The following is a 14,619-nucleotide window of genomic DNA, read 5'->3' as shown; positions in this document are numbered from 1 at the left end:
CAACTCTGGGACCCCTAGTGGTCTCATTGACGTCCACGTTCATGTCCTTCCACCTGTCTACGTGGCGGTCAATGAAGCAGCAGGCGGCGATCCCTCCAACTTTCCCTCGCCTACTTGGTCCCCTGAAGCGGCCATCAACTCTCTTGATCTCTCTGGCGCTTCCCTCGGCATTCTCTCCGTCTCTGCCCCGGGTATTTCCATTGCCGGTACCGGCCAAACTGCCCGCGACCTTTCCCGTGCTCTCAACACCCAGCTTGCCAAGTATGCCACATCGTCCGAGAACTCTTCCCGTCTGGCCTTCTTCGGGGTACTTCCCGACTGGGCAGGATGTAGACGGCACGCTCGATGAAATCGACTTTCTTTATTGCCAGCAAAAGCTCTGCAAGGGCGTCACGGGGTTCACATCTGTCACACGGCAAAAGCCAACCACCCGCAACCACGGCCAGCAACACTGCCGATACCACCGCAAGAAGGGGTAACTGCAAGTTGTGAACCTCTCGTTGAAAGCGAGGCAGGCAATCTGAAGGCATGGCGGTTATCAAAGGAAGCCCACTGGCCCCTGAGATATTGAGGAACTTGGCAGCGGCTCGAAGCCACTGGGCACGGACCACCTGACGATGGATAAATACGCGTCTCTGAGATCTGTTTGTATTCCTAGACGTTCTTCTTCCTCATCACAGACTTCGAGGCCATTGAAGATTATAAGCCTGAATTGAACCATGAAGTTCCAAGCCCTGATATTACAGCCCTTGTCACAACATCCTACAGCTCGTACCTCCCGTCAAACCCTCTGTTCAAGCCCATCTGGGAAAAGCTCAACCACTACCACGCCTTGATCTTCCTGCATCCGATAACGCTCGACATCACCCCTCGGTTTATTGCGAGCGGTCTACCCCAGCCGGTAATCGACTGCCCCATTGCTACAACTCGCGCGGCGGTTGACATTGTCTTTGGTGGTATCATGTGTGAGTATACCGACGTCGACATCATCCTCTCACACGCGGGAGGAACACTCCCTTACCTGGCCAATCGTATCGAGTGCTTATTGCTCAACCCGGCCTTGACGGGGATGGTGAACATCACGCGCGAGGACGTCAAAGCTGGGTTTGCAAAATTCTACTTTGACACCGCGCTTAGTAGCTCCACTGCCCAGCTGGAGAGCCTCCTTGATTTCACGAGCTCTGATCGGGTCCTCTTTGGGACAGATTTCCCCTATGCTGGAAAGGAAGCTATTGCAGCTGTGTTGGGCCAGTACCATGATTTTGTTGGGAAAAATCCCAGGGGAGGAGCAATTTAGCCGGCGGTGTTGAGGGAGAGTGCTGCTCGGTTGTTGGAGAGGTATGGCCATCCTTGATTAGGGGGTGGATACCCAGGCTAGGGGGGTGCGCGCAGGTGTTCGTCCGAACTACGCGTCGTCCCTAACCTCCTGATTTATTTAACTGGCTCGTGATGGAGTTGAGTCACTTTGTGGGGTTTCGACCACCTTCTACAGTTATCTAATGGAGTCACATACCATGGTATGCTCCGCGCTAAGGGTGCTAGCTGCCGGAGCATGCTCTTTAACACGGACTATGGTGTTTTCTGTGGAATTTCTTAGCTGGGACGAATTCTTGGAGTAGCTGGGTAAAGAAGGTGGCCTTTCAAGGGGCATTTTCTGTCGGGATGAAGTTATAAATGGGCTAGCTACGACCGCTTAATGAAATCTTATGGGCAACGATGAAAATTGATGGAAAGTGACTATCAGGTGAACATATTAAAACACAACGAGTCAAGACCGTTTTTGAAATTACATTGAAACCTACAAAGAATACTTCCAAGATTGGGCTTATATAGGTAGGTATGCCCAACTGAACTTACGTTTCAACCTTAACACTTACCCCTTTTCACCTCTTACTGGCGTTGGGTGTGAACAATGCCACAAGAAATATCACAGGCTTTTTTCCCGCGGGTAAAATACACAGGGTGAACAAAGCTTACGAGCTCCCGTCTCGTGGGTGACGAACGTGCTGAAAGATGTGGTTAAGAGACTTGATTATTAGGATATCTATGCCATGCGGTGAGATGATGCCCCTGACCTGGGGGCAATGGCCCTAGCTGATTTTTAGCTGAGCATGATAGGAACAACCTAGAACGCACGATGACAACTACTGACAATGGCTTAGAAATAGGCAGTGAAAGCATTATGCAGGTTCATGAGATAGCTTTGATGCCCTTTTTTTCTCCCTGTTCTTGTCCCCCTTTTGTTCCTTTCTGCTCATCATCGTCATCATCAACTACCATCAGCTCAGGGCCCAAGTGTGGATGGTGGGACTGGAGTGAAGCGTGATAGGTTTGCAGCTGAAGAATGTGCCACGATGTGGCTTTGCCCCGTGATCCTTTCAACGTGTGACATTTCAGGAGTCCGCTGCCATTTAAAACATCTCTTCATCTTCCTCCTCCTCTTCTTCCTCTTTTCATCAGCGAACATATTTCAACGACTCCATTGCCCACCCTTCCAAATCAAGTATCATAAGTCGAGGACCAACACCTCATTCCGCACTGCAGAAAAAAAAAACACCTTCTCGAAGCCCTGATCTGGCTTGATTCCATATCTGGTCGACGAAACGATTTCCGCGTGAGCATATCCGAGAGCAGGAGATTTTGCGCAATAGTGCGCTTAACGGCCGGCTGGGCTTTGATCTCGGCAATGTTTAGATTCTGAAGATCTTGGATGGTGTGGTTGAGGAGGCGGTCAATAGTCTCGGAACATCAGTCTTCTTCCATGAGCAGTGTGTTCGGCAACCCTCCTTGGCATACGCTGTGAAGCTGGCCCCTCCCGGATGCAGTTTCACTAGACCAACGACCGGTATCTTGCGATGAATTCTGACTCTATGTTAACTTTGACTTTCTAGTAAGGTAGGTAATTGCAGGTTGGCCTTACCTCGCAACCCAAGTAGCGTTAAGCATAATCGGCGTATGCCTTTTCATCTCATTCATCATGTTCCCCCTGTGAAGTTTTAGATGGGTGCTGGGCGCAAGCAAATATCTAAGGAAATGTACCTCAAGTATTGTACTCACCAATCAGGTGCGAACTCGCTGTGTTCCAACAAACTCAGATTCTCACCTCCGAAGAGAATCTCCCCAACAACATCCGTGACATAAGCAAAGTAAGCAAGCTCCAGTTGCAAAGGTGTGCTATTGGCAATCCACTCTCCTATGCGAGCAACGATAAGTTGTGCCTTCTGAGCAATCAGGTCTTCTTTGAACTCAACTGCACGACGAGAAAAGAATGATTCGAGGGGCTTCTGCCGTAAGCGGTGTAGCTCATGAGACTCTGTAAACATGTGAGAGCGGTCAAAGCCGAGTGCCGTTCTTTGTCGCAAACTGACCTCAGTACGGCGGACAGAACCGTGGGCATGACTGTTTTGGTAGAATCCCGGGTCTCTGATGGAGAGTTCCCAAGGACCAAATCGCACGATTGGTCCTACAGATTGCGTGGGTAGCCCATGTCAGCAAATCCATTAGCAACCTAACATGCAGGTAGGGAATGCTATACCATATCTTGTATGCAGTTCTGCAAGCTTGAAAGAAAGCTTTCCGTAGGTCATAACCTCGTAATACGTCTGGTACCACTCTGTCGCAGTGGCCAGCTTTGGACCAGGAAAGCCAGCGAGTGGATGAAACCAAATGCGGTAGATAGTCAGTGCAAGACCGTAGAAAGCAAGTCCCGCAGAGGTGACAACAACAAGAGATGACCCGTTAAGATGGCGCTGGTCTAAAAGCATCCTGTTCACGATCACCCTGAATGGTGAAGGTTCCGTGGTGCGGTCGGTTGAGGACAAAAACCCATTAAAGCAGAGCCGCACCTGACATCCCTATCCCACTTAGAGACAGGCCGAGCTGTTAAGAGTGCTGAGAAACAGACAATCCCATTGTTCCCATCATTCTACATAAGCCATTGGTCATGCATGTGACTCGGGACTAAATCCTGATTCACAATGCGCTCTTGTACCTGTTCTACAAAAGAGGATTATCATGCTGGTTTCACAGAAACCTGTAAGGGTTGCCAATGTGGTTACATCTGTCACACAGCGGCCCTTTTCCCTGGCATAACAACCTGATATCTGACGCCTCTTGTCTGAGGTAATCTCATCCAAGATCTGTACGAGGCAAAAGCTCCGATGTGTTTCGGATGCTGCACCGGGGGCTTCTTGCCATAACTTAAAGCATATTCTTATCTTGGTAGGTACTTTGCAGCCACTCGACCACAAGATGGGGGCTGTCTCTGACCGGTAAAGGCTTAGCCCAGTGTACATAAGGACGACGGTTGTGGGTAGCGAACAAGACTAAAGGTTTTTTCATATTCCTACCTAGATCGCTACTTCAAACTTTACTTTAGCATCCTATCTTTCACTCAAATGGAATTCCAAAACTCATATGTCCTCGATCCATCCGAGGATGACACTCAAGGTCTGTGTGATGGCATCAAGGTTCGAATCCACCACCATCACAAAACCACCGACCTAGCCATCATTGGCGCAATTGAAGACTGGAAAGAGAATGTCGCCCCGGTTGGATCATGTAGCTGCCTACCCTGTTATCCTCCTTGCTCAGACTCAAATCATTTACTGACACGGTACGGCAGACCGAGGTGGCCTCCACCCCAAGTTCAACGCCGTGCCCCTTTCAACGCCGGGCCCCTTTCAATGCCGGAATGCCTCCCGGACCGACTGGCTATCGTCACCTATGCTAACGAGTTTAACTTTCTCAATGACGATTTCTTTGAGAACGCGGAAGAGACAGAAGGGCAAGATACACTGACTGAGGTCCTCTCCGGCTTCGCCTTGCAGAGCGAACACTCCACCAACAACGATGACGCGGTACCCGAATTGTCCATCAATAACATCAAGAAGATTCAGACATGGGTGGTCTCGGAGATGCTTAGAATTGGTGGTCACCGGGGGTTAGTAGCTCTTAAACTCTGGCAGGAGTTTCTTCAAGGTGGGTGTGGTGGTGACTGCTCGAGAGCACAGCATTGCAGGTTGGCTGACTACATCGAGTATCAAAACGGAGACGTTGGAAAAGCGTGCTTAAATCCTAGAGGGCGTATCCTTTCTTCGGTGCTAACATATGGCAGCTTCTGGAGTGGCATGCTCTACTTTGGCTGTGCCATCAGCATTCCAGATGAGGAAAAGGCGGTCTGTTCGGACCTGTGCCGGCCCGGGGAGATTGCCTTTGCTCTCGTGAACGATCTTTATTCTTGGGAGAAGGAGGAACAAGACGCCATGAAGAGCGGCAAGACCCATATTCCAAATGCCATCTTGGTCACCATGAAGGAAAAGGGGGTTGACCTGGCAGAGGCCAACGAGATTTGCCGCACTACCACCAAAGACTAAGTCGACAAGTTCCTGGCCGTCGTGAAGGAGGCAAAAGAAGCTCAAAAGTACTCGGTAGATCTTCTCCGCTTCTTGGACGGTCTGGTGTATTCGATTGGGGACAGTCTTGTATGGAGTTTGACCTGCCCCCAGATATCACCGCGATTCGAATTACAATGAGCAACAACTGCAATGGTTGACTCATGGCATACCGGACAACCTTCGGCGGCCTGAGTACTCAATGAAGTCAGCATCATTACACGCAAATACTATCTCCAAAGCTGATGGCGTCCATACCACACGCAAGATGGATTCAGCATAGCCAGGATGGTGTTTCCTACATATGCTTCAGAGATACTGACCAGACAAATATACCTAAGATTCGTTATCACCACAACCAAAAAATGAAACTTAACGATGCATCACCTCAGGGGAGAAACACTGCATTAATAGCTATAACCACCAAGACCCTTGACCCGGGCATGCCCCTTGCCACCTTTGAGCCGCTGACTCCCTTTTTCCTTGTTTTTCCTTTCCCCACCTTTCATACCCATACCCCTTAGCCGATACTTCATAAAGCTACCCCACAACAAACCCTCATGAACCCCCACCCCAGGCAGCATCAAACCACCGCATCAACCCCCCATCCCCATCCGGCATTAAACCCTCTGAACCCAAATATAAGTCCTCCTCACCTTCCCCTCTCTGCCCATCCTGCACCACCCCATCTCCCTCACACTCCGCCTCATCAACCTCCCATCCACCCGCGTCACACTCTCCTGATGCTCCCACTTCCCATTCCCCTGCTGATAAACAACATACAACCCCCCATTCCCGCTGTTCACCCCTAATCCAGCCAGCAACTCCCCCATGGTAATATTCCCCGGCACCTTGACAGTCCAATAGTCCAACCGAGTATACCCCTCCGTCAACTTCCATGGTGCAACCGCACTCTGCAGCACAATAACATCGGCGTGCTCGGTAGGAAAGAAGTAGTTGAACCCAGGCTCGGCACCAGCACCACCGGTGGAGTTGATGAGGTTCGCAGCAGGGAAGCCAGGGTGGGTGAGGGGAGGCGGCTGGGGGAGGCGGCCGGAGCCGTGGAGGCCGGAAATATAAACGTAGGGGTTGTTGTTCGCGTCGAGGCCGGTTGTGGCGCCGATGGTGCCGGGGTGCTGATTCTGCGGAACTGGAAAAGGGGTTAATGGTGATGATGGGAGGAAAAAGTGGAAGGAGACTTACACATCATGCCGCTGACGTTGGGACCGTACTTGGTACGGGCCATTGTCGTGGTTGCTGTGGTGTTGGGGTTTGTTAGTAGGTCTTTGTTTACTACCCCTGAAGGCTTGGCGTTTTGCCAAGGGGGTGATGGGTGGGACTTACAAAGAAAGGAAAGAGGCCCCGAAGACTTGGGTGAAGAGGGTTTTAAGAGATATGGCAGCCGTGGTCTATGGACGACTTGTTAAAGTGAAGCCGGTGGTGATGGTCTGTTGCGGGCGGTTGTGATTGAGTGTGGTGTTGCGCCCGATGGCAAAGATCAATAACTTTGCCGCACAACGAAATGAGGCTGGCAACAAGAAGCGTCTGGGTGGTGGTGATGATGTGCGATGGTGGTGTAAGCTGAAGGTGCCTGCGGTATCAGAGAAGGACGAGTGTGTGATGGGGGAAAAGATTGAGGGCAAGTGGTGAAAGTGCCCTGTTCTTATACCTGTGATGGAGCAGTAACACGGTGTCCGGTTCCAACATGGGCAAAAAAGATTACCAAACGTGACCCAACACAACTTTGTTTATCATAAGAGATTGAGGGAATTACTTTGGACGAAAACGCATCCTTGATCAGATGTAGCGGAAACGTTGAATATCGCGTTTATTGGGACGATGACGTGTTCCCCTCGGCGCACGGGAGCAGTATAGGTGAGGAGCAACCATTCACTGCTTCCTGCCTGGAGCAGGTTCGGATGATCTGGGACATCCGAACCACGAAAGAGCCTTAAGTGGGCCCAGGCCGTGTTGAAGAAGGGACGATTTTGTCACATCTTGCCCAGCAGGGTCCCGGAGCTGATGTCTCCTTACCATGCCATTATCAAGAGCTACTCATTCACTGACTCTCAGAACATGCAGGCAAAAGGTTACCTATTTTACCACTGAGCCGTACCACCACGAGAATATCAGCCCAGACAATGCACATAACCTGCAGTTATCCACCCAAGCGCTCTTCCAACCTCCAAAACCCACGATACCAGACATCCTGCTGAGATACAATAACCACCCAGCCCCCTCCAACACTGGTGGCCATTGGCAGCTCGTTTAAACCCAAGTCCCTTCAATCACTGGATTTTGCAGGTACTTTATGACGCGCCTCCACCTCGTTACTTCACCACCAACCAACCACCAGGACCTTCAAATCTTCACCCCATCAACCACCACTGATACTGATAAGATATGCCCTGTGACACAATACTCAAAGTGGACCCTTGAATGAAACCATGAATGTTATCATCCACCAATTGACGCATCTCCCTGTCATGCACTTCGCCCATGAATGAGCTGGGTATATGATCTGTTTCTTCAAGATTGACAACCTCGAGCCACGGTTTGCTAATAGTCTTTCTATAGAACAAAACGGAGGTTCCGAGAAGTTTTGGGTCTGGATGAATCCAACCAACGATTCTGGCTCAGCATCGCACCTATTAGCAGCTGATACCGTTGCGCAGGTGCTTGGATGAAACACAGGATAAGCACTCACCGGATCACCGAATCGAGGTCAATAAGTCTGGCGACATCAGTTCGGGACAAACTGCAGAGCCAGGCGCCGTCTCGACTTGTCATCGTGAACGAGAACCCCCATTTTGGCCACCCTGGTCTCCTCCCGTGTTCTCAGATTAGTTGGATAGTACGCTCATAAATGGGCCCTCCAACTGACAGACCGGTCCCTGTAGGTATGCTGTCATACGCCTTGACTTTCCCAGAAGGCCTATCTACGAGGAACGGGACAGGGTAAGCGTAATTGATAAGTTGGACATTGTCAAGACAGCAGCGGTCCTCGATATTGGCTCGCCAGGGGATTGGTTTCTGGAGTTGGGAGAGGTCGTTTGCCGAGACATATAGGCGGGCTTGCTGCCAACGGGCAGTCTCAGATGCGAACGGCTGCGGTGGGGGGCAGCAGAGGACATCGATCGAGTAGCGGTGGATACGTGTAGCAGGTGGAAAGGGTCGTGGAAGTTTGGTAGACATACACGATATGTCGTTATGTCGACGCCATGTAGGGGGGCTGTGATACGCTGCGGTGAGCTTTTCTTGAAGTCGTTTGCCCCACCACTTGGTATTTCCTGTTGCATGAGAATTACTTGGGCTGATTCGGGATAGGGCCCGCCTCCAGATACCAATGCCGCCCTTCTGGGATGTCGTGTCTTCCGATTTTGTCTCTGTGGGGTGCGACGATTGTAATGATGAAGATTTTGGCTTCTCAGAATCATCCACGACGGGTCCGCTATTATATATATAGGGCGGAGGAAGATTCGTGCTATCGAGGTGGTCCTCGAAGAGGTCATTTATGCTCTTTTCCAGCATGTTAACTCATGGACGGCTGAATTATTGGAGTGTTAAAGGATGAGAGAGGACAGAGAAGGTGGGAAGAAAGGAAAAATGATAGTTAAATGGATAATTCTAAATTAGCGTTTATTTAGATGAACAGCAAACTTTACTACGGCACTGCCATTCTTTCCCGTGTGTCACGGCGCTGGTTGGTTCCATACTGCCACGTGCCCCACCTACCCGGTCTGGCAAGATGGGTTGCTCCTGTGGGTGCTTATTGCTGAGTGCAAGGCCACAGGATTGTAATTCCTTCCTTTCTTTCTTTCTTTCTTTCTTTCTTTCTTTCTTCTTTAGATCAAAATCCTATGAATAAGCAATTTCTTACTTGTGCCTTTGCCTCGGGAAACGCTGCCCTCACACCGTGGCGCAAATGCAGTTCTGGGACACACTCAAACCCCACCACAGATAGGCCGATATTTGCTCAACCTTAACCCACTTGATCAAGCCCATTTTAACTGGGGTAACTTTCGCTTTTTAACGCAGATAATGCATTTTTATAGGTACTTGCTCTATGTGCATTATTAAATTCTATTTGTGCGTCTATTAGAACCATTCAGCATTGTGTGGCAGGTGTGGCTTGCTGTCTGCATCCAATATCACTCTCTCATGGTATTTAAAGATTAAATTCCAATTTTGAGTACCTAGTAACATTGATGATTAGATGCGACACTTACGATGGCGCTTTTTAATCTCTCCTATTTAAAACCACCTCGTTGAATGCTCGTTAAACCCTGCCCCCATTGTGATTTCATGGAGTTATTAATCACAGCCCTGTTGATCTGCTTAACCGAACCTTCGTGAGCGTCAGTCCACTTCCACGAGCAGGCAGCTACGGACCTACAACCCGCTTGCTCAACCTGCACTCAGCTCCAGGACTTCCCTCGAGTGGGTATCCGGTGTCCGGACGGGAAGCTGCACTTCTAGCTGCAAGCCTGCATGCAATTGCCATGTCATGAACGGCAGGGTCACTGCTTCCATTGAGAGCTGAGAGACGGGACCGCGATGGGCCGATATGAGCAACCAGCCACTCACAAATGGAAGCAATTGCAACGCCCTTGACGGGGGTTAAGAAAAGACACCAGTTGTGATGATGCTGCCACAAAAGAATCAGGAGATCACCCCTTCCGCTTCAGCTGGCATATGCGCATATTGCACTTTCTGCTTGGAAAATCTCAGTTGAAGGTGAGTGACCCGTTGGAATTCCCCAACTCATGTCACATCACGGCATCCTGCTGTCCGGCATGGCAGCGGCGGCAAGAGGGAAGTTGATGCATGGTTGGATATTGTAAATATTCCGAGTTTCAAGGCTCAATCTTCACCTGTTCTTCCTCCAGCCTCACATTAAATCTTGAATTCTGGTCTCTGGAAACTCCACCAACTCTCCCATCAATCGCTCAGCCTCTCTAACAAATTTTATTATTAATAAAAAAAAAGAATTTCGATTTCTTTTCGAAATAAAAATGGCCTCCCAGAACTCCCCCGCGCCCACCTCGTCCTCGCGCGCTGCGCGTGCGGTGATCTCCACCGGTATCCCAAACCCCCAATTGACCTTGTACCGTGATTTATCCAAATTTGACTTACTACTCATAATAGCACTGTGCTGACTGAAGATTAGGCAAGAGCAAGGAATGATATTGGGAGGGAAGGATACGGTGGGGGCAGACCGCCGGCGGCGCTGGACGAGGTGGGCGCTTTTTCGGCAAGACGTTTTGGGCTGGCTGGCGTTTTTTTCGCTCGCTCTGGCGATTTGGGGCTGGGGTTGGGAGTCCGGGTGGTGATCGCGGAGGCGGTGGTGATCGCGGAGGCGGTGGTGGCGGTAGTAATTTTTTTTTTTGGCAGACGTTTAGGGCTACAATCTTATATTTTTCCAATGCGCGGTGTGGGAAATGTAGCTTCTACTGTGCCGCAGGCCAGGCTGCCTGACGCAATGCAAAGGAATGATCAGATCACCGCTCTCTCACCCAGCCTTGGCAAGATGCGGATGTAACGACCACGAGGATGATGAGAGCGATCGGTCAAAACGTGCAGTCGATAGACAACAGCGACATGGTGCCTAGATAGATTGTCTTTGCAGAGCTGGAAATAGATTATCGTGATAATGCGTAAACTGGGATCGCCGCCGGGTTTTATTTCTAAGTTTCAATGTTTATTTTCTGTTGGCGCTTAGCGGCCAAGCCTGAAGTGTTGGAAGATCGAGGGGGTGGATGTAGAGATACCATAAGGAAATTCACCTCAGAATTTGGCAGAGAATTCTTCCAGAATTGGCATCACATTTCCCTTGAATTGATTGTCTGGATGTACACCATATACACCTCGATGCACGGGTCAGGAATGTTTGGTCTGGGTGTGACGCACTTCACACATCGTGATTCAACGTCGCAAATAAGGTAGGTGTTTTGGCGGGCTCGCAGCAAGACATTGCTCACCGGGCGAAACAAGCGATTCCGAGTTGTCAGCCACGGGAGTGATCGAAACCATTGAACGAGGCCGCCAAGGCGGCTTGATTGACGGCTCCCTTGTTGACTCGCTGTCTCATACCTCCAGATTGAGAGATAATCCTCGGAGCCTCTGTCGCAATCGGGAGGACAGCGGTCTCCTCTGGCAGTCCCCGTGGCTGGAGGGAAGAACATGTAGCGGTAACATCCCTTTGAGCACACACATCGCCGCTTTTGGGACAATCCGCATTGTCGATGAAGCGATAGATCGGAGTCGCGGTCGAGGTCACGGCACAAACCGTGGTGGTCCTGCATGCCTCCTTATCGCCACTCCTGACGCACTGGGCCGACGTCGTGGAGAACCACGGGCTGGTGCAATCCAACGATGTCGGTCCAGGGAGGGGAGGAAGATCCCCCGGGCCACATATGGAGCCTTCCGGGCATGACGTAGCCACACATACAGTGTCGAGGCCGCATATTTGGCCCTGGCGGTCGCCACTACAGGATCTGGTGGTGGTGGATGAGATGCAATTTGTAGGCAACGGAGCGCCGCCGCCGCCGGGTGCGGATGTGATGGTTGCTAACCTTGTAGGTTCCGTGAAGTGGGAAGGCTGGCCAGTTCGATCGGGTCGGCACCAGAAGTCGGTGCACAGAGTCCACAGCCCGATGTACATGTCGGAGACGGGGTACCCGTGCTGTATATAAACGTTTTGGACGGCCCAAGCTGATCCTATCCACCTATGTCTCCTCCGCGGCCGCCATCACTGCCATCATCACCACCGCTTCCTGGATTTGGGGGTGTCCACTGGCAAGATTCGCCGACCTGCCGTTTCCCGGCACCGCCATCATACTTCGCCGCCCAGTGTTTCTAGGTACTCTAAACATCAGTGACACATTGATGACGGATTTGGAACCACGGTTCTTCGTCTTGATGTCCTGGAGAGCAAGCACGAGCGCCTCTACAATCTGCCATCTGAAACCATACTGGTTTTGAGGTTTCGCCGAGTCGGTGTTAAGCCAGTGCATGCCGGGAACGGACGTGGTGACTAGAGTGACATGACCTCCAGGACAGACACCGTTAAACATGCCGCCAACAATAGACGCCACCCTTGTGGCGTGGCTGGTGTCCTGTCGCACATACCCCTCCCAGGAGCCATATACCTGCCGTGGTAACCTTTCGATTCTGGCGCCACTCAAGTGTGGATGCACACGGTCAAACTCGCATTCTATAATGTAGACGTATTGTCCCTGGCATTCCGATTCGTGCCTGTTGTACCGGTAGCCAGGCTGGCCATCGCGCAAGGTTGCTATCACTCCCATGGCCGGGTCGTTAAAGTTGACATCAGGGGGAATTGACAGATGGGACGGCCCCCAGTTGTAGCTATAATTTACCAAATCTTGTCGAGCCAGCCCTTGTTGTCGTCAATGTTTGCCTACCGTCGTGTTGTGTTTGTTGCTCATCAGGACGAGGGCTGGGGTCGGCAAAGCCTGTGACATCATGCCGCTTCCGAGTTGCGGCGGCCCCATACCCCGTATAGGCCGGCGGTGGCGTCACCATATAGGCATCGTTGGCAATCTGAGAGCGAAATTCATGTTAGCGCATGTGCAGAAGACCTTGGGGCGGTAAATCAGAGCTTACCCCAAGCTCATCGCCCTGATTGAGCAGAAATTTTGCATAAGCCGCGCTGACCTTTTTCACATAGAAAAAGGCCACAAAGACCGGATCCGTCGATTCGATTACCGTAAAACCCCCAACATGACCCTCCATCCTAGAAACCTCTAGCTGCTGACGGAATCTAATATTAGTGCTCAGGGGGTCTGTAGGAATGAAGATGACATCCACCATGTTCGTCTCGCAGTCTCGCCCAAACAGCTTGAGCCTGGTTTCAGACCCAGCTGTGTCGTCATCTTCTTTCAGCTCGGACGGTACGTCGTCGAGCACAGCCCGCTCATCCAGCGATCGGGGGGTAGGTTGCGGTGTTGCGCAGGCGGTTTCGGATACACTGAAGGTGGCGTCCGTGAGGGAACAGCCAAGAATAGGGAACTCGCTCGACATGGTGCGTGTTGTGATGGTTCGAACGGTGCCTTGAGTTTTTGTTGTACCATACGAGGTTGTCGAGATGGTGAGTGTTGCTGTTACTGGTTTGCAGGGGTTTGGAGCCGGGGGTGTGACAGGAAACATCCCGCGCCTAATCTTGGGCCACGGCGGAAGAGAGCACGGAGGTGTGCGGCAGCCAAATGTCCAGCCAGGCGGCCGCTTGATGAAGCGGGGGGGGAGCGGGCCCGGGCCGAAATCTTCGCCCTGGGGAAGCTCAATGTCCCACCAGAAGATCTTGATGTCAAGTTCGGGCCAGTCGATGCAAAGATTGAAGAACCACGCGTCACACTTGATACGAGTCTTGCCAGGGGGTGGAGGGATATCGGTTCGATCACGGGTTCGATAATTTCTGTCGCGTCGGGCGGAAACCCGGGAAAGTCGATAGTTGGGGTCGGGAGGTCATCGTCCTCATCTTCCACGTAAATGTCTTCAAGACCAAGTACGGGTGTTGGTACTGGCGGATTCTCGGGCCCAACAAAGCTTGTGGTGCTGGAAACCATTGCAGAGGCCGTGGTTGGATCACCGCCGTAACCACCATCAGAAGCGCCGCCACCCAGAGGCGGGGGAAGAACAGTTCTCGAGGTTGTCCGTCCGTCCTGGCCAGTCACCGCCAGCATGATGGGCGGCGGCTGGAAGCTCGGTCGTAGAATGACCACTGCACCGGGCTGCTGTCCGCTTGTGACGTAGTGAATGAAGAAGTTAACAACCGTGACAGTCGTGGTGCTCGTTGTGCTCACGGCGACCAGGGTCGTGGTGGTGGTGCCGACCTCCAACGTGGCCGTGTAGGGCTGCATGGTGATGACTTTGGGTTCAGATAAACTGCTAGGAGGGAAGACCATGATGCAGGGAGCTTGGCATTGTGCAGCCGGAATCTCAAACACCTCTTGACCAATGTACACAACATCGCCGTACTTCTCATCCTCAGAATCACCGGACCCAGCCACTTGAAAGTCGATGCTCCAGACCATGGTGCCGCCAAAGCATCTCGAGTCGGCCCATGCTTTCTTGGCGGCGAATGTTTCGTCATCGTCGTAACCAATCCACTGATCATCCCAGGTGATCTGCTTCATCATGGCATCAGGGAGGTACTGCGGTGTGAGACCCTTCCTATCAATCAACTGCTGGATCTCGTGGAGTG

At 51.4% G+C, this 14,619-nt stretch overlaps 2 protein-coding genes across 2 annotated transcripts; both read right to left on the bottom strand.

Moving 5' to 3' along the window:
* Window positions 1–3,053: 3,053 nt before the first annotated feature.
* Window positions 3,054–3,764, bottom strand: QC762_503460 (uncharacterized protein; the record flags this gene model as incomplete). The annotated part of the gene is made up of 2 exons (XM_062890766.1): window positions 3,054–3,463; window positions 3,536–3,764. 2 exons carry the CDS (start codon window positions 3,762–3,764, stop codon window positions 3,054–3,056), a joined length of 639 nt encoding a protein of 212 aa, XP_062741869.1.
* A 2,249-nt stretch (window positions 3,765–6,013) lies between these two features.
* On the bottom strand, window positions 6,014–6,639 carry QC762_503450 (uncharacterized protein; the record flags this gene model as incomplete). The annotated part of the gene is made up of 2 exons (XM_062890765.1): window positions 6,014–6,543; window positions 6,597–6,639. The coding sequence occupies 2 exons, from the start codon at window positions 6,637–6,639 to the stop codon at window positions 6,014–6,016; spliced, it is 573 nt and encodes a 190-aa protein (XP_062741868.1).
* Between the last annotated feature and the right edge of the window lie 7,980 nt (window positions 6,640–14,619).

The sequence above is a fragment of the Podospora pseudocomata genome, chromosome 5 (genome assembly GCF_035222375.1).
Source record: "Podospora pseudocomata strain CBS 415.72m chromosome 5, whole genome shotgun sequence".
NCBI lineage: Eukaryota > Fungi > Ascomycota > Sordariomycetes > Sordariales > Podosporaceae > Podospora > Podospora pseudocomata.
The sequence above is the reverse complement of the archived record's forward strand: the minus strand, read 5'-3'. Positions and strand labels throughout refer to the sequence as shown.